The sequence below is a fragment of the Rhinatrema bivittatum genome, chromosome 17 (assembly GCF_901001135.1).
Source record: "Rhinatrema bivittatum chromosome 17, aRhiBiv1.1, whole genome shotgun sequence".
NCBI classification, from domain to species: Eukaryota; Metazoa; Chordata; class Amphibia; order Gymnophiona; family Rhinatrematidae; genus Rhinatrema; species Rhinatrema bivittatum.
In genome coordinates this window covers 19,275,543-19,294,350 of record NC_042631.1, presented here as the reverse complement: position 1 = coordinate 19,294,350, position 18,808 = coordinate 19,275,543, and the positions used below count along the sequence as shown (strand labels likewise).

Below are 18,808 nucleotides of genomic sequence, written 5' to 3'. Positions count from 1 at the left end.
AACATTTTGCTAAGTGCCTGGTTGTTGCTAGGAGAATGGAAGAGTGACCCTACTGGCTAGAGCAGTGGGCTGAGAACAGACAAATCCAGGGTTTGAATCCTATGTCTCCCACTGATGCTCCTTGGGCAAATCACTTCACCCTTTGTTGGTTCAAGTACAATTTTAGGGGCCTCTTTACCAAAGATTTTCTTCCATTTTGTGTTTATGGGAAAAGTGCTTGGTAAACAGGGCCTCATGATTGTAAGCCCTCTGGGGCAGGGGACCTACCATTTTGTATCTCAGTTTGGAACTTGCCTTGAATTCATATTTGGCAATGCGCGTAATTTAAATCTAACGCTTATCACCTTCCCTCAGACAGGGTTTTCATGGTTATGATTGCAGATCAACTAAAAAAAAAATCCAGAAATTATCACAGAATTTTATAAATTCCTCCATATAGCCCTAGAGTTTGTAAAATTCCATCAATTTTACCAGAATGCTTTTTTTTTTTTTTTTAAAGTACATGATGTTGAATAAGGAAACCCCACCTGCCAGTAATACCCAAATAAGGAGGGTATAAATCCTAACCACAGTCTGTGATGTTTTTGCTCATCTAGAATATCACTGCGTGTTAAGATATTGATACCGAGGCAGAAAATAGGTAGCCACGTCTAAAAGTGTCTGTTAAACTCATGCATCCTCATTTACCACCTCCTCAGTCCTGCATGCAAATTGTGTCCTGCGAGGATTAAGAGCTGCCACACAGTTTACGCACCACCGTTATTTGTAAGTGATAAAGCACAGATGGGTCCTCCGTGATGGGTGGACGCCCCTGCAAAAGAGCCGCATTTATATATCAAATAGCATCCCGTGCTTGCAGGCTGCGCCACGCTGAGCCCAGTGGTTGCTGGAAGCAAGAGAAATGATGGACGGAAGCTGCAGAATGGGCCTGGCCACGCTGTAAGCGTATGGTTAGGCAGCGTTGCCCTCTAGTGTCGGTGGCACGCACAAACGCGCTTTAAGTCTGTGGTTCCCGTCCTTTGCTTCACGTTAGCTCAAACTGTGACCCAACTGATCATGCTCGTCACAAACCGAACTCACTCCCAATCACTATTTCCCCCCCTCCCCCCCCCCCCCCCCCCCCCCGTGCCTTAATTCCCTCAGGATTCTAAGCAGGGCATCGGAGGATAAACCTCAGCTTGTAATTATGAGCTGTCCACATTGCCTGCTTGAGGTTATTCTATGGCCTCTAGTTCCGGCTCATGTTTTCTCCACTTGCGAATTAAAAAAAAAAAGAAAAAAAGACTCTCTACGCATCCGCTTACGGCCTTGGTAAATTGCCCATTTTGCGTTTCACTGGGATAAGCTGTGCAGGAGATGGTGCCTTCCCAAGTTTTGATGTTGTGAACGCCTGCAGGGACTCCCTCTTCCCTCAGCTTCGCACTCCATTGCATTTACTTCCCCCCCCCCCCCCTCCCTTCAATCAGAGGTAGACTTCTATTCTATAATTGCTGTGAAATTAAAAAAATACATATCGCATTTTCAGATGGAAAAACCCCCGCAGCTGGCAGTTTAATTTAAATCTGTAAACCAGTAGCAGTCCATATCCTGACTGACTTGTTTACTTACTGTGGGGCCAATGCAATAAAGTGCACCCAGCCTAGTGCACAGGTTTGAGTGGTTTGGACGCGCGCTATGGACGCGCTAGACTGGCACCCGATACGATTAGGAGATTAGCACGTCCAAAACGCGCGCCCAAACAAACGTGTAACCAATAGTACCCATCACATGGAAACTCCATGTAGATGAGGCTATTAGTGCCCAACACACTTTCTAACGTGGCAAACGTAGCTCCAGCCCCAGAGGTGGCGTGAAGTCCATCTGTGAGTGAAGAGCTCATGAGCAATTAAAAACACGGTCCTCTGTGGCTCCTCCTACTTAGTATAGTTGTGACACTTAAATTTACTGCTTGCAGTGTTGAGAAATAAATGTATATTGGCCTGATCGAAAATGTAAAAAAATTCTTCCAGACACACAATTTAGATCCCCCATAGTTATAGGCATCCTCAGCACCCTTAGCAAAATCGGCCAGAAGAAGCGGGATAAAAATGGACGCTTGGATTGAGCTCCCGTTGCTATTGTGGGTGCCCAATGTATTTGAGCACACAATTCTCTCCTAGCAGGCCTTTTACACAGCCCCCCCCTCCCCCCTCCCCCCCCGTTTAAATACTGCATCGGGTGCCCAGGGGATGTGGCTATGAGTGCGTCAGGGAAAGAGACGCTCAACAGGAGCACCCTTTTTCCATGTGCGTCTTATTGCTTCGGTCCTTCTGACGGCAAGGCTTGTGTGGCCCGCTGCTGGGTCCTGACCCAGAATCCAAGCCCCGTTGCTGCAAGTATCACAAGAGCTCTGAAAGTTACGTGCCTGAGACGGAGAGGTCCGACTGCACTTGTATTTGTGCAGTTGGACCTTTCCATTACAGCCTTAAAAGAGCTACAGTCTTCTAGGGACCAGATTCTATTGTAAGTAGGATAAATCTAGAAAGAACGAAATTAGCAGCATCTGCTGACCCAGTGCAAAGTTATAGATCAAGGCAGGTGAGGAAGAGGGAGACAGGGCAGGGTCCAGGAAGGGGAGGAGGAGAGAGCAACAGAGGGGAGCGGGCCAGGAGGGGGAGGAGACGGCGGTGGCCCGGGAGGGGAGAGGAAGGGGCAGCAGTTCAGGACCTGGGAGGGGAGGAATAGGCAGCAGCAAGTTAGGGCCTGGGAAGGGTTTTCCAGTATTAATTTAGCCATAAAGAGAAAAAGAAAAAAAAAGTGTGAAAAATGCTGTTTTGACAACGTGTGAAGAAATCTGTACGACCTGAAAGTTCAAGCTGTCATCTTCCACAATGAATTGCAAGTTTTGGTTTCTGAATATACTTTCAGCCTTGTACTGTGTACGCTGTCTAATGAAATCTCACTTACTTACCTTCCTGTTTAGCTCTACAGCGAGCCAGTAGTTTCCATTCTTCTACATCGAGCGCGTGCCAGAAGTGGAGGGAACGGACACTGTCGAGTAAGGACATATCGTATAGCAGTGGTGTTCAGTGTAATGGCTCCCTTTTCCTCTCTCCTTTTCACACTGGTATCCATGCATGCAGGAGCTGGCTCGGTGGCAGTGCTGCACATTTCCAATCGTGGATGGACCTGGGTTTGGTTTCTGAGTGAGGCGCTCCTGCAGCCCGGGCTGGGGATGCTGTGGAGGGCGGGAGTCCCAGACATTGCGTAACGGCGACTTTCAGTGTTCAGATTTAGGGGGGGCCCGTGACTTCAGGGGTTCCAGAAAGTATCATGATGCATGACTTCCCGGCCAAGAGCTTCCCTGCAGTGACTGGATGAGTTGGGAGGGGATGTAGAATAGGGGAAGAGACCTCATGGGTGCCGGATCCCACCCCTGCTTCCAATTGGCCTGGGAGCTCAAAAGGAACTACAAATCCAAGACCCCCACCCCCGATATATACAGCTCTGCATTTTAGTCCCTGAAAGACTGTGCAAATATTGCAAAATAGAAAAGATACCTGTCTGTCCGATGCCTGTGAACCTACGCATGCTGTGCATGTGGGGTTGCAGTTTTGGGGAAGGGGGAATAAACAGAAGATTACGTGCATGTATATGTTCGTATGGGGATAGTTTTCAAAATGGCCTGCCCAGGTGCATAGTCCATGGGTACTTTCACCTGCAGACTGTTATAGATTTTCAAAAGGAGAAAAGCACGTTCATTCTTTCCCATTCACAACTGTCCACAGCTGATCTGCTGACTTTGCTCCTCGTTTTTGTGTCGGCTAATTTTGTCTGGGAAATAGCCTGTGTGCACCTGAAAATGCAATGCACGTCGGTTATTTCCTAATGCTGCCCGAAATGTGGCCCCTGGGAGCACCTCCCCTCACCTGGCTTAAAAGCACGCATGCTGCAGGACACTGCATGCACTTTTAGTGGTGTTAAGGCTGGGCAGGTTTCAGATGACTTTCCTGCTGGGGTAAATGGCCTTTGACAGTGGTCCTCCCTCGGGACACATGGTAATGAATACAAGAACAAAAAACAAATCGGTTGAATTAGCCCAAGTGTGGCACATGGAGCAGTAGCGCTAGTGGTCAAGGCTTTCGGAAATGTTCCGAATGTTGAATATGAATCAGGAATGTTTCGGAGATCTGTACGAATGACCAGTAGCTAAGGACAAAGCCCTGATGATTTGGCATGACTGCTCAAGTGTTTCAAATTTGGAATAATTCAGTTTTTCCATTGAGCAGCAGGAGAACCCTTACTAACAAATTGGAAGACCGCCTGGCCCCGTAGAGATTGAGGCAATGAAAAGGGTTAGTCTCCAGGCGAACTTGGCATGGTTGCACCCATGTTCTTAGGAAATTTTAGAAAAACCACAAAAAAGTGTGAGTAACAAGACCACAGCAAAATCATTTCCCAGATCCCGCCATCTCGTGCAGCCAAGAAGCCTGATTCATGCACGTTGCACTGATCAGACCAACCTTATTTAGACAAAAAATGCTGCACTGACTGGGTTTGTTACAGCTAGAGTGCTGATGTCATCACAAGCCTTTGAATCATATCACAAGTTTTGCTGCAGATTAAGTTCAGCAAGTTGACTTTAGAAAGATTCTTTTTTTCCTTTCCCATATGGTGTTTTTGTTTTCAACAGTGGTTATAGAAATGTTGATGGCTGTTACATAAAGACGTTCCTCTTTCAGCTATGGAGCAAGACAGCTTTGGCTAGTGTGTGATCTGAAATTGTGATTCAGTACTCAAGTAGATTATTGTTCTGAATCCGGTTCACAATCCACATAAATGTTTTTCAACATTAAAAATAATTACAGAGGTGAGAGAGAGATTCACAATGATTGCACGTAGCGCGATTGTGTGTGTGTGAGAGTGTGTAGCAAGTGGTATAAATGTGTGCATATAATGTGTGAATTTTTAAACAGATTTACATGCATGAAACGGTTTTATGTATGTAAATGGGCTTTTGAAAATTGTCTAGGGATTGTGTACCTAAAAGTATGCGCAAAAGTGAATTTGCACATACTTTTATGTGTACTAGAAAGAGGTGTCTTGGGGGAAGAGTTGGGGTGGAGAAACCCTTTACGTCCTTACTTTTAATTTTGTAAAGTATGTGAGTGAATGGGTGCATAATCGCAGGTGTTGATGTGTGCGCTTGCGCCATGCTGGGTTCCATGCACGCCTGCTAATTTTCACAGCAGACTTAGGGTGCACAAAATTCAGGCTAAAGTCTGCATGTGCTTTATACACACAGAAGTCAATATTCTGCACCACTTAGCCAGATAAGTTCAGAATTATCCGGCTAAGTGGTGGCATCCAGAGCATTCAACTGACTGCCGATAGAGGGAGGGGGATTCGTGGGAGGGCAATGTTACTACTTTAGGCATCCGCTATTCCTAAATGCTGGGCAGCGGAGGAGGCCAACGCCACTCCACGTGCCGTGCTCCTGACTTCCGGGGCGTGGGAGGCAGATGCTGCTGTTTTTGGCCCCGCGGGTCACTCTCTGCTCTTGACGGCAGAATCAGATAGATGGGAAGGGCAGCAGCATTGGTGATTGTTTGGTTTTTTTTTTGCCCAATTTGGCCTGCTGTCCCCCCCCCCCCCCCCCCCCACGGACAGCTCTGAGGGTAAGGTGGGATACCAGCAGCAGGCGCAGTAGCGTTTCTCCGGGCACACAGCTGAGCTTGAGGCCCCAGAGCAGTACTGGACAGCGTGGAGGTGAGGCACCTATGGCCTCTGCCATAGGCTAGCGACCAATCTGGATAGAGAGGGTCTTTGGAGGAAATAAAAACCCTTCAGAGGAGACAAACCTCGGCAACTAGAAAAGAGAGGAAGAGAAAGGGGGGGAGGGAAAAGATCTTGGGGAACAGGGGCGTGAGGAGCTGAAGTTGAGGTATACGAAGACAACTCAATGCATCACATCCCAGTCTGTGAACCAGGGTCATCGCCACATGGCGCAAAGCTGAGAGGGGGGGGGGGGGGAAGGGCTGCAGGAAGAAGAAGAGACTGGGGTGAACTGCGCACCATTGGCCCCCATCCATTTTTATCTCCCTTCCCCCAGACATGTGCACGTGCCTGCCTCAACCTGGGGGACGGGACCTGTGCTCCCAAATCTCTACATTTGCTTTCACTTGATCCGAGTTGTATCTTGTGAAGAAGCCTCTAGGGGGAGCTAAAAGTCGTCTCTAGAAGTGAGCTGTCGCAAGATCGACCATGTCAACAAACTCTGCTTGCATGCTGGGTAGAATAGTTTTGTTTTACAACAAAGCAGAAGGCTGGTGAATTGTTTAATGTCAATTTATTCATCTAGAGCAAAGTTTCAGTTGACAAACGGAGTCAATTTGAAGAGGAGGTCAAAGCATTGTGCTTTAAAAAAAAAAAAAAAAAAAAAATTCCAAGTATTTTGCCTTGGTTTGTTCTTCAGTCTTTTTAACATCCTCATAAAACGTATTGTTGTAGTTAACCTATAGATTTTGTAAATCTCAGATTTTTCTGAATCTGACTTCTCTGTGAATCTCTAGCAATAAAGATCAGTAAACACGTTGCAGGTGGTAACCTTTAGTGAGGACGAACCTGATGCATGGGAGGACAACCAAAGAATAAAAGTGGTAAATGTGGAACCGCAGGCTGTCCAGGCAAGTTAATGAAGTAACTTAAACTGGATATTCAATGGTGTGGCCATGCCACTGAATACGCCTGACCACATTATCTGGGCAAATTTAGGGCTGCCCGGCAGTACAACTAAACTTATCCAGATAGCCTACCTACAGGCCGATTCAGTAAAGTCTGCGGGAGAGCGGGCAAATGCCCGCTCTCCCGGTGCGCGCAGAGGCCACTCACCTGTGCGCGCAATTCAGTATTTAAATTAGGCCTGGCAGTAGAAACGGGCAAAAGGAGGCGTTAGGGACACTAGCACGTCCCTAGTGCCTCCTTTTGGCCCGGAGCGGTGGCTGTCAGCGGGTTTGACAGCCGATGCTCAATTTTGCCGGCATTTGTTCTCGAGCCCGCTGACAGCCATGGGCTCGGAAACTGGACGCCAGCAAAATTGAGCGTCCGGTTTTCGACCTCATAGCCGCGGGCCGACTTCAATTTTTTATTTTTTTAATTTTATTTTTTTTTACCCTTCAGGACCTCCGACTTAATATCGCCATGATGTTAAATCGGAGGGTGCACAGAAAAGCAGTTTTTACTGCTTTTCTGTGCACTTTCCCAGTGCCCGAAGAAATTAGCGCCTACCTTTGGGTAGGCGCTAATTTCTGAAAGCAAAATATGCGGCTTGGCTGCACATTTTACTTACTGAATCGTGCGCAAATACCTAATAAGGCCATCAACATGCATTTCCATGTTGAGGGCGCTATTAGGTTCGGCAGGTTGGACACGCATTTTCGGCCCCTTACTGATTAAGAGGTAAGGGAAAATGCGCATCCAATGGCGGGTTAACAGTGCACTCCGTTGCAGCGCACTGTACTGTATCGGCCCACTAGTTAGCTCTGATATTCAGAGTTATCCAGCAAAGTCTGGCTCACACACCCAAATGCCCCCGGAGCACCCCCCCCCCCCCAAAAGATATATCTGGGTAAGTACCAGTATATCTGGAAGACCTGGTCAGCATGGTGGGATTTTCAAATACTCCCTGGTGCGTCCAGCTGAAACATAAGAATATGCCATACTGGGTCAGACCAAGGGTCCATCAAGTCCAGCATCCTGTTTCCAACAGAGGCCAAACCAGGCCACAAGAACCTGGCAATTACCCAAACACTAAGAAGATCCCATGCTACTGATGCAATTAATTCTATAACATATACCAATACAAGGGATGCTTGTGTCCTGGTATTACTTATGTACGGTGGCTATTGTTCAAGGACAGCCAATTTTATGGGTGTCCTTCTTTTTAGCCCTGTCTATTAATCTTTATTATCCAAAATTCAATGTAGATTTTCTATTTTGTCTTTTTCTTTTTTATCTAAAAAGATCCCCTTATCTCCCCGTTTTATGAGGCGACCCGCTACTTGTTTGTCAATACTTATCAGGACATCCGTCTCAATTGCTTCTCGCGGGGATCGAGTCTGCCTGCCCGACATGGGCCATGTTTCGGCACTCTTGTGCCTGCTTCAGGGGCTACGGGGGGGGTTTTGCTGTGTCCTAAACAGGTACTCGATATCTGTTAGTTCTCCAGCTATAAAAATAACACAGTTAATTCTCATCTTCGGACTACTGTAACAAACTTTTTCATATACCGATTACACATTCAAAAAATACTTACTGTCATGTTGATAATGTTCCTACTCGTGGACGGCGCCTTCCTTCTGTGTCTAGGGCGCGCTCGCCTATGCCACTTTTTATACTAACCATGGGTCCACACCCATTGATTTCCTGAAACCGAGGCTAACTATGGTGATCTTAATCAGATTGATTGTTACAGTAGTCCGAAGATGAGAATTAACTGTTATTTTTATAGCTGGAGAACTAACAGATATCGAGTACCTGTTTAGGACACAGCAAACCCCCCCCCGTAGCCCCTGAAGCAGGCACAAGAGTGCCGAAACATGGCCCATGTCGGGCAGGCAGACGCGATCCCCGCGAGAAGCAATTGAGACGGATGTCCTGATAAGTATTGACAAACAAGTAGCGGGTCGCCTCATAAAACGGGGAGATAAGGGGATCTTTTTAGATAAAAAAGAAAAAGACAAAATAGAAAATCTACATTGAATTTTGGATAATAAAGATTAATAGACGGGGCTAAAAAGGACACCCATAAAATTGGCTGTCCTTGAACAATAGCCACCGTACATAAGTAATACCAGGACACAAGCATCCCTTGTATTGGTATGTTATAGAATTATTATTGAAGGGAAGAGGTTGGTTGATGAACTGATGCAATTAATAGCAGTGGCTATTCCCTAAGTAAACTTGATTAATAGCAGTTAGTTGGCTTCTCCTCCAAGAACGTGTCCAAACCTTTTTTGAACCCAGCTACACTAACTGCTCTAACCACATCCTCTGGCAACAAATTCCAGAGCTTTATTGTGCGTTGAGTGAAAAAGAATTTTCTCCGATTAGTCCTAAATGTACTACTTGCTAACTTCATGGAGTGCCCCCTAGTCCTTCTATTATTCGAAAGTGTAAATAACCGAGTCACATCTACTCGTTCAAGACCTCTCATGATCTTAAAGACGTCTATCATATCCCCCCTCAGCCGTCTCTTCTCCAAGCTGAACAGCCCTAACCTCTTCAGCCTTTCCTCATAGGGGAGCTGTTCCATCTCCTTTATCATTTTGGTTGCTGTATAATAAGCATAACTCACGAACAGGAGCCACCAATGTGTTGGGTTCATCCCACAGGAAGGTGTTGCCTCCATGTTAACCTGCTCGTATGGCAAATGCACAGCTTCGTTCTGTGTATTCTGAGGATATGGGCTGAAGAACATGCAGTAACCTTAGCCACTTCCCTAAGCGTTAGCAAGTCATTTGTAGTTCATGATGTAAAGTTATCGCATGCTCTTCAGCCCAAAACCTTCCATACAGCTTTACATTTTTCTCTATGCCTAACATAAACCCTGAGGACACCCAATTGTAATCCTTTGCGGTGCTGAATAAAATGCATAGCTTGCTGCAGCACATCTCTAAAGAGACTCAAGTTAAACACCCCCCCCCCCCCCCCATCAGATGACATCGTTATAGTGGAATATATGGTAGTGATAGCACTACCAGACTGTAATGTAATAGGGAGAGTCCTTGTATCTATGGGAAAATGACTTCTGGTTAACACCAGCGAATACAATGTGCCACAGTACCTTGTCTTGCAATAACTTTTCAATTCACACATACTAGTGCCTGTACGTTTCGGCACGGCAAGGACATTAAACCTGTTGCACTAATGAGAGCTGTGTTCCCTAACAGGATGTTGACATATAATTACTAGCTGTCGTCTTTTATCTGACAAAGTCCTAGATTGCACTGAGAGAGGGGAAAAAGCGCCTACCTTTCCCAGCTGAAGAGCCTTTGATTGCGCTGAACCTGAAGCTGTGGGAAGCAGCATCTCCTCCTGTTAGCTACAGGGGGAAGGAAGACGCACCTCAGCCATCGGCCTGATTTTATCAGAAGACCTGTTGGCAGTAGGAGTAGTAGCAACTGATATCTAGGCCCAGGGCAAATATGTATCAGGCCATGATGCAAGGGATACCTTTCAAAGGCCAAAGGTCCTGCAAATATCCACTGGACTCCAGGGATAACTCTTGCACCCGTTCGCTCTTTTCTTGCCAAACATCGGAGCCATTTTGCTAGCTGTTTTAAAACTTCTCACAGTGGCACAGCTTGGCAACAGGACTTCGAGATCATTAACAGAAGCAGGTGGGATCCTCGTCGGGCATCATGCATGTTTCACAATAAAGATGGCACGATTTATAGTTGCTGGGGCATTTCAAAGCGAGAGTCAGAGGGGTGTTGACGGATGGTTTTGGAAGTTGGGATGGGCTGGTGTTGCTCGCTATCCTGGACATTCTAAATTCTGGTGATAGGAAAAGTGCCTTCAGTTGCTATGGGGTGCCCCAAGGAACGGACGGTGCCAGTACTTTGCATCACATGCCACGTGCTTGATGCTGATTTTTTCCGTGCAGCTCAAGAAATTGTATTGTCTAGGTAAGTCCTGGCGTTGCCCAGACAAACACCAGGATTTGAATATTTCCCTCTGTTCCCTAGCTAAGTTTGTCCTGGTATGAAGACATAGCACCAGTTCGTCTGGGCGGTGCTGATATTCAGTGTTAGCTGAGCAAAGTTTTATATAGGTAAGTCTGGTTGGAAGAATATCTGGGTATATTCAGCAGAACGCTTCTCCAGGTATGTTCCGCTGAATATCTGGGAAAATTTAGCCAAATAACTTTCCTTCTTGCTGGATTACTTACTGTTGACCTCTTAGGACTTTGTGGCTTCACAATGAGCTTTTTATGATTAAGGAAAGTAGGTCCAAAAAGGGTTAAGTCCATAGGTCTTCTGATGCCCTACAGTATAAATTAAACAGACCGGAGGCAGTGTATAACTTATATTTCCCAAAAGAAGAGAGAGAGTATAAATGTGATCCTCAGTTATGTTTCAGCTTAAAAATGATTGATAACAAAAGCTGCTGTACCTGCCTTTCAGTTGTACCACAGTTTCCTCTGGTGCATGCTTTGAATATAAGTGTATGTATGTGTGCACGCAAATGTGTGCGTATATGTTTGTTTTTTTTCTTCCATTTTTAAATGTCATTAATGGCCATGTCATGGTAGGAGAATAAGTGCAAATGATTGTGTTTCCTTTTATTTTTTTTTAGGATGGGCTCCGATAATTGGCAAGAAAAGCGAAGAGCCTTCTAAGGAGAGTGCTCCCTGTATTCCAGATGCACTTGAAGAGGATCACTCTCAAGGAGAGGTATCGATTGTGAAAACCTGGAGCTGGAATTGCGTGCATGCTGTAACACACACATACACACACCATACACATACACACACATACACATACACACACCATACACACATACACACACCATACACACATACACATACACACACCATACACACACACCTTCCCCAGTTGTACTTTTCTCATGGTCATGCTCCTCTTCCTTCTGCTTTGCTCACTAGTCCCGGTCCTAGAAAAATGTCCCCATATTTCAAACTCCAGCCCCCTCAATGTACTAGAACTATATTAAGTCCTGTTAATAAATTGGGGGGATGGGGAAGAGAGAAATCATTACAAAGTATTTTGTACCCAAATGTCCATGGATGATGAAAAGATGAGAAAATTATTTTGATTACGTAACCTCGTAAGTGAAAAAAATCTTTAAATTCTCTGGACACCAATTGCTCTAGATTTCTGGCTCACATGCGTGAAAGGCCAGTATTTTGTTCTGCGGCTTTCTGAAATATTTAAAACATATTGATATGCTCATAGGATTAATCTTCTTTGCAATCCTCCCTAAAATCCAGACATCTGGAAGTATCTGTGATTTGACATCATCCCTCAAGATTTACGAAAGCAGCTGTAATTAACGGAAAGTTCTATTTCAGTATTGATGGTACCTATAAGGGTTATTTAAACAGTAGCTGAGTAGCCAGAGCACCCATCCTGTGTTTTTCTTATGGATGTGTCTGTTTCAAGGTGTCCTGCAGATTTACAATGTAATATCTAACTATAATAAAAAGGAAAGTTGCCCTGCACCTGCATAGCTGGTATGCAAATTGAGCTCTTCCTCCTCCCTCCCCTGTACTCTCCAGCTCCGCCCTGCTCTCTGTATGGGAAATGAGCTCCACCCCTCTTTCCCGGTATTGTCCAATTCACTGTCTACTACCATACATGGAAATTGAGCTCTGCCTCTCTCTTTCTTTCTCTCTCTCTCTCTCTCTCTCTGAATACTTAATTGACTCTCTATTACCACACAGTACACCCAAACTCAGCGTGCATTCTCTAGTAGCACACATCTCAATTATGCACTTTCTACACTCCTCAGTATTTCCCCATCTGTGCACGAGCTTTTACTGCTAGTTTCAAAGTAATTCTTACTGTTGCATGTATGATTGCCTTTATCGGATTACGAGGGCAATAATGTTTGTGCAAACTCTTTGGGTTCCTTTTACCCTCTAAATTTGCACCAATAATCAAAATAAAAGTTATGTGCCTATTTTTGTGTGCGTGTACAGATCTGTGCCTGCTTTCTTTGCAGGTAACGTTTTGAGTAAAACGAGGTGCATAGTTTTGATTATACACAACTACAGGTGGCATTCTCTCTCATCTCCTGGGAATGCCTCTCTACAATGTGGGCAGTAATCAAAGCCCTGATTTCCACACTTTCGTTATTGCTCACCACATGTTTTAAAAACCTAATTTTATTTGCACATCTCTATTCAGATTTATTGGGAACATAACATTTTATGAAAACCAGAAAAATTCTAGTGTTCAGGACAATATTAATTCATTCCCCCCTCCCCCACCCCTTGCTGTGCATTCCATGGAAAAATTCCTTGTATAGTTCACAAGTTTCTCTGGCATTCGAGTAATAATCAAAGTATATTTTCAATCTCATGTAGATGCCTTCTCAAGATCCCCCATCAGAAATAGCAAGATGGCGTAATGAATTCAACACTCCAACACTTCAAGAAAAAGTCAGTGAAGAAGTCCTTCCATACAAACCTCATTCTAGTCATCTTCTGAATAGGACCAGTGATTCTTTGTTGGTAGACAATGACCATTACCCATCCAAAAATGTCCGACTATATGATGAGCACAGTTTGATTCAGGAATGCCAAGATGAAAAGACTAAGATTGGAGAGCATGATTTAGAAGAGATGAATGTATACAGCAAGGAACTGCCTACACAAACAGATGCTTCTATTGATAGGAGCATGGAGTTGTCCTCCAGAAATGCAGCAAAAAGAGATGAGAGAGGTCGAGGAGAACAAAAAGAAATGACAGACCAAGTGTCAAATGAGAAGCTGAAAAGGTTGGTACTTTCTGAAGAGGAGAAATCGATGTTACTTGATTGGAACAGTGAAAACGTTACACCAGCTAAATCTGAAAATCAAACCACTGATGTTCTGGAGAAGTCGGTATCAAAGAAGGGTTATAATAAAAAAGGCAAAAAACCTAAACCACTAAGTCTTACTGTGTCTTCTGAGATTGCAAATGACAGCTCATTAAGTTTCTCCAAAGACCAGGAAGATGAGCTGAGGATACCAAAAGCAGATAATACCGCAGGAGCAGGTACAGACAGCAAACTTAAATCGCCATTTAAATTATTTGCGAGTGCAATAAAAAGATCCATACTAGAACAACTGAGCCCTACTCCAGACAATGCGAAAAGGACCCCAGATGATAAATCTAAATTAATTTCTCCAAGCAGTGACACAGACTTTCCTAGCCCAATTGTATCTTCTGGGGTTTTAAGGAGGGGTCAGAGTAACAAAGAATATTCATCAAAGTCTCCGGGTTCGTTCTTGTTTCTAAACACAGAAAAAGTTGGTAAAACCAGCAACTCACCCTCCAAGCCATCTACCTCTTCTAGCAATGAAAGAGAAACGCCGTCCTTTGATTATGGAACCCCTCGTAGAGACTTCTCCACTTATGCTACATACTCAAGGTTGTCGGAGGAACCCTGTAAACCAACACATGACAATTCGCCGTACACAAAGATGGAGGACTTCATGCCAAAACTCCTAGAAAAGTTTAGCCTTAAGGAGAATTCCAGCAAGGAAGTGATGGATGATTCACAAACTCGGAAAAGAAAGAACACCTTGTTTTCATCACTAAGACTCAAGGACAGAGCTGCAGTAACTGATGAGAAAAATATCTGGAATCTTTTTGGCTCCCTTAGGAAAAAAGCTACTGAAAAGGAAACTAGTGACCCTCTGAACCGCTCATCCACTCCACTTTTCGCTAGCAGCACGTCAAGTTCATTCAGTGAACAAGAGGCGGGTAAGTTTCTGATGGGGTAATGCCAGACTTTATTTTTAATGTAATGCCCTTTTATATGCAGCTTGCTAAACTCTTCCAAAAAAAAAAAAATCAGTTGCATGAAAACTAGATTTTGTATCCCACTAGGGGACCAAAATTGCTGTACAAAGATGACCTGCAACCACAAACTTGTGCCTCTTAAATTTTACTAGTTAAATCACCTTTTCACACTCACTTCTAGCATTGTGAGACCTTCTAGCTGGTGGGGAAAGGCTTATAAGAACAGAAAGGATGGAGCATGAAATAATAGGGTACCTTGCAGAGATGTGGGAATAGATGTCCTCTCTGGAACCTCAGGAGATGTCAACTATTAGTATTTAGCTATCCATTACCCACATTAATGTGGGCCTCCTAATGTCAAGGACCTCGTGCTCCTCTCCTGCCTCCTCTCGTGCCTGAAATAAGGCCAACCTTCCCAGAGGTCTCCTAGCCTTCAGGCTCCCATGATCCACTTCCAAATCCCCAGGCACTGAATTGGTGCCCTCCAAATCTTCAGGGTAGTGTATCCAAACAGGTTTGTCTTGTGCATACCGTGTGAAGAATGAACCTCACACATAAGCCAAGCATACCTTCAAGGGTTTTTCTTCCTCTTAGATTTTTCATTAGTGTCTGTGGTCTGTTTCTTGTTACAGTGCATCTAACAGGGTCACCTTGGTCTATAGCTGTACCAGTGATGATGTTTTCACGTGAAGGGTCTGTGCTATTGCTACCATCATCATTAACCCTAGTACTGAGGCTAAGGGTGGGCATCTTTTTTATCCTGAGTGCCGTGCAGCTAGCATGAAATATTCTTTATCCTCCCTTTCATACTTCACTAATAGCCATGCTGAGATTTTGTCAAGATATTATACAACAAGGTCACCATGTGAAGGTACTCGACAAGACTTGTGGGTAGAAATCTACTCCAATTACTCCCTTCATCTGGTAGGAGGGAGCCAGTTTTCCTCTTCTCTATCCAGGCAACAATTTTTTATTTATTTAAGCAATTTTATGTCCCATAAAATCAAATCAAATTTTGCAATATGGATTACAACATGCATTCATAAATCATGAAACATGCTATGAGCAACACAACTAAAATAAAACCAAAGTAAAATAAATGAAAATAAGCAGTAATTATATCAACTTTTATCAACGGCTTGAATAAAAAGCATCTTTTAAAAAAAAAATGTCTAAAAGGGAATGGGCCTCTTCCCATCACTCACATGGAAGTAAGCTGCATAAAATGGGTCCTGACAACTGCACCAGTTAGGGAAACTGCAGATTTTATAGTGTGGAATATTTAGTGTCAATCACTGTTGTGTGCTTTATGATTTTTATGATTTGGTGGAATGGTGTGGACAGTGCGAACAGACAGGCCTGTGAGTGATAACTTGGATTATCTCACTCCATCTACCATGGTGAATAGTTTCACATTACACTACCTAATTCCCCTTATGACAAAACAGCTAAAAAAAAAAAAAATCTGACTGCTTTTCATGTTATATAGGACAGTGCCTTTGATTCTTTATTTCCATTTGTTAATCACCTATCTCCTAGGCGATGTACAGGAGGCAAACGAGCATAAAATCAATACAATACTTGCAACATTAGAAAGTACCAGACACACCAAAACGATCACGGGCCTAGCAAAATGCTGGTCTGAATAGACACGTTTTTAACAGTCTTAAAAGACTTCACGCTGTCTGCAAGGCGCAGTGTGCTTCAGGAAGGGAGTTCCAGAACAGTCTCTGGTAACACTAAGCCTGGCATGCAAAGGAGAGGGCACGTCTAGAAGGCCCCTTTGTAATGAGCGGAGCTGACGAAATGGGCAGTAAATCCAAAGCAAAGCATTGCACCACGGTGAAATGGTGGAGGAAATCAGTTTGAAATTGATGATTGCGACTTTGTATTTGATTCGTTCTGCAGTCGGGAGCCAGTGTAAGTCAAAGAGCACGGGAGCGATATGTTTGCGTCTCATGGTGCCAGCGGCGAGACGCGCAGCAGCATTTATCAGTAGTTAAAGAGGTCTTAGAGTAGCAGTGGGCAGACCCAAGAGAATGGGATTCCAGTAGTCTACAATAGGGAGTATGGAAGCTTGCACCATTGTGCGGAAATCCTCTTTCTCGAACAGATATTTAAGACTGCAGAGTGCTCAGAGTTTGAGAAATCCTGTTGAAGTTAGCAAACTTCCGCCATGCCTTATTGCCTTAATTTACCTGGTAGCGCCATAGCTCATGAACCTTCATGGCTCAGAGTCAAGCAGCAAGAAAGAACAAGCCTGGGTTCCGTCCAAGGTCAACATTTATTTGTAGTGCCACTGTAGTGAAAATGCGAGAGATGGGAAGATAAATGGTGAGTGCTCAGGAAAGCTCCCTTACTGAGGATTCCATTGCACAAACATTTTTCTCGTGCAGGAAGTAATTGTGACGTGTTATTGACTATTGCATGGCTTGGCTTAACTGCTGCTAATGCACTGGGGATACTTGTAGGTTCTGTGAGTGGTTGAAGTTACTTGCAAAGTTATTTAGTGTGTGTATTTTCTTATCTTGATTTTTAAAAGCTGTTATGATTTTTTTTCATATAAATTAAAGAAAAATGAATTTAAAAGTGAACAAACCATGTTCACAATAATATATGGTACAAGTACTACATACTGTATGTATGAGCCAGCCAAAGTAGTCTAAGCATTTCTATATAAATGATAACTGTGGGCAATTTTTCGCCAAGTCTGAGTTGTTATAGATTCCCCTAACTGTAATAACTAGTTTTTCTTTTGTATCCCAGCAATTCAAGCAAACATTATTTACCCCAGCCTTTAGTGCCACACAGCTCTCACCTTCAGTTGGCAATGGCCAGTGGATAGTTGGCTCACCCAAGATTAGGTAAATGTCTTTGAATCTTTCTGATTGTGTAGCCCAGGTTTTTTTTTTAGCCTGTCAGACAGACCCGGCTGTGTAAGTTCCTGCATTTCCAATAGGACTCCTGGTTTTTAACTGTACTTGCAGCCTATCGGAGAGATACAGCTGCTAGAAAGCTCTATGGTTGTGGTCTAAACTAACTAGCTAACAACTTTAGCACAGCTGTTGCCCAAATATCTACAAAGACTTGGTTGCACGACTTACTGCATTTCCACTAGAACTTCTAATGCTTCATATTATGAACGTTACCATTCATGCTGGCAACCCCCAACTAACTATAGAATCCTTCAGGGTACAGCATTATAAAGATTCAAGCATAGAAACATAGAAATGACGGCAGAAAAAGACGAATCAGCCCAGCAAGCTCCCACAGTTATTTTCCCATACTTATCTGTTTCACCGACCACCAAGGGTCATGCTCCTGCATCCTCTTCTGCTTATCCTATGCCCTCTTAAAATCTGTTACAGTTTTAGCCTCCACTGCCTACTCCAGGAATGTGTGTCATGCATCCATCACCCCTTTCCATGAAAAAATATTTCCTGGCATTTCTCCCCCTCAAAAGTCTCAAATCATGATGACCTCCCTTGTTCTCAAAGCTCTCTTCCATTGAGAGAGCCTTAACTCCTGTGCATCCCTCATAGCTTTTGGATATTTCAATGTCTCAATCACATCTTCCCTGCCTCACTTCATCTTGCCTGTCCTCTAGGATGTACAAACTTAGGTTATTAAGTTTCATTTTGTAGAGCTTTTGCCCCAAATCCCACATCATTTTGATAGCCCATCTTTGAACTGCTAACACACTAATTCCTGTTCTGAGGTAAGGCTTCCAGGACTGGAAACCATACTCCAACCTCTACCATCAGAAACAATGACGAAAGAAAAGAACGCTTACTTACCAAGATAAAAAGGAGGGATCCCACGCTTAGCAATGTTGTAAATACTAGTGGGATGTCTTTTTAGCATTTGATAGCAATGGCAGCTTCTTTTTCCATGAGCCCAATTATTGCTAGAAGATTAGCAAGTACTGCATTCTGGATATTTGATTGGTGAGGAAAGTAAATTCATAGATGAAAACTTGTATTTATGGATTTGCAGGGATAGCTGAATATCTGTTCAGAAGTGCTACTAAATAGTGTCTTGTTTAACTTGCCACTGCATTATTCTCATAGTTTGACATGGGTACAACACTATCTGTATTTTCATGAATATATAGAACAGCACATATGAAAAAAATACAGTTGGCATGAATATCAGACTAAGAGCTTGCAGTTATAATGGTAGGGTAATACCAGTGGGTGCCTCTGTTTCACTGTAATTAAATAGCAACCGGCGTGTCTTAGCACATGTGTGTGTTTTCAGTTAATTCTTGTACTTGCTTGGCTAAGGAATCCCGT

The 18,808-nt window shown here is 43.8% G+C and overlaps 1 protein-coding gene across 8 annotated transcripts in view; it reads left to right on the top strand.

Annotated features, from left to right (window-relative positions):
• MICAL2 (microtubule associated monooxygenase, calponin and LIM domain containing 2) overlaps nucleotides 1-18,808 on the top strand; it is a 187,095-nt gene that overhangs the window by 148,044 nt on the left and 20,243 nt on the right. For all 8 annotated transcript variants that reach the window (XM_029582916.1, XM_029582920.1, XM_029582918.1 and 5 more), the window contains 3 exons: nucleotides 2,963-3,037; nucleotides 11,338-11,435; nucleotides 13,091-14,474. In XM_029582916.1, the coding sequence (XP_029438776.1) occupies nucleotides 2,963-3,037; nucleotides 11,338-11,435; nucleotides 13,091-14,474 (1,557 nt within the window). The remainder of the gene's footprint in view (nucleotides 1-2,962; nucleotides 3,038-11,337; nucleotides 11,436-13,090; nucleotides 14,475-18,808) is intronic.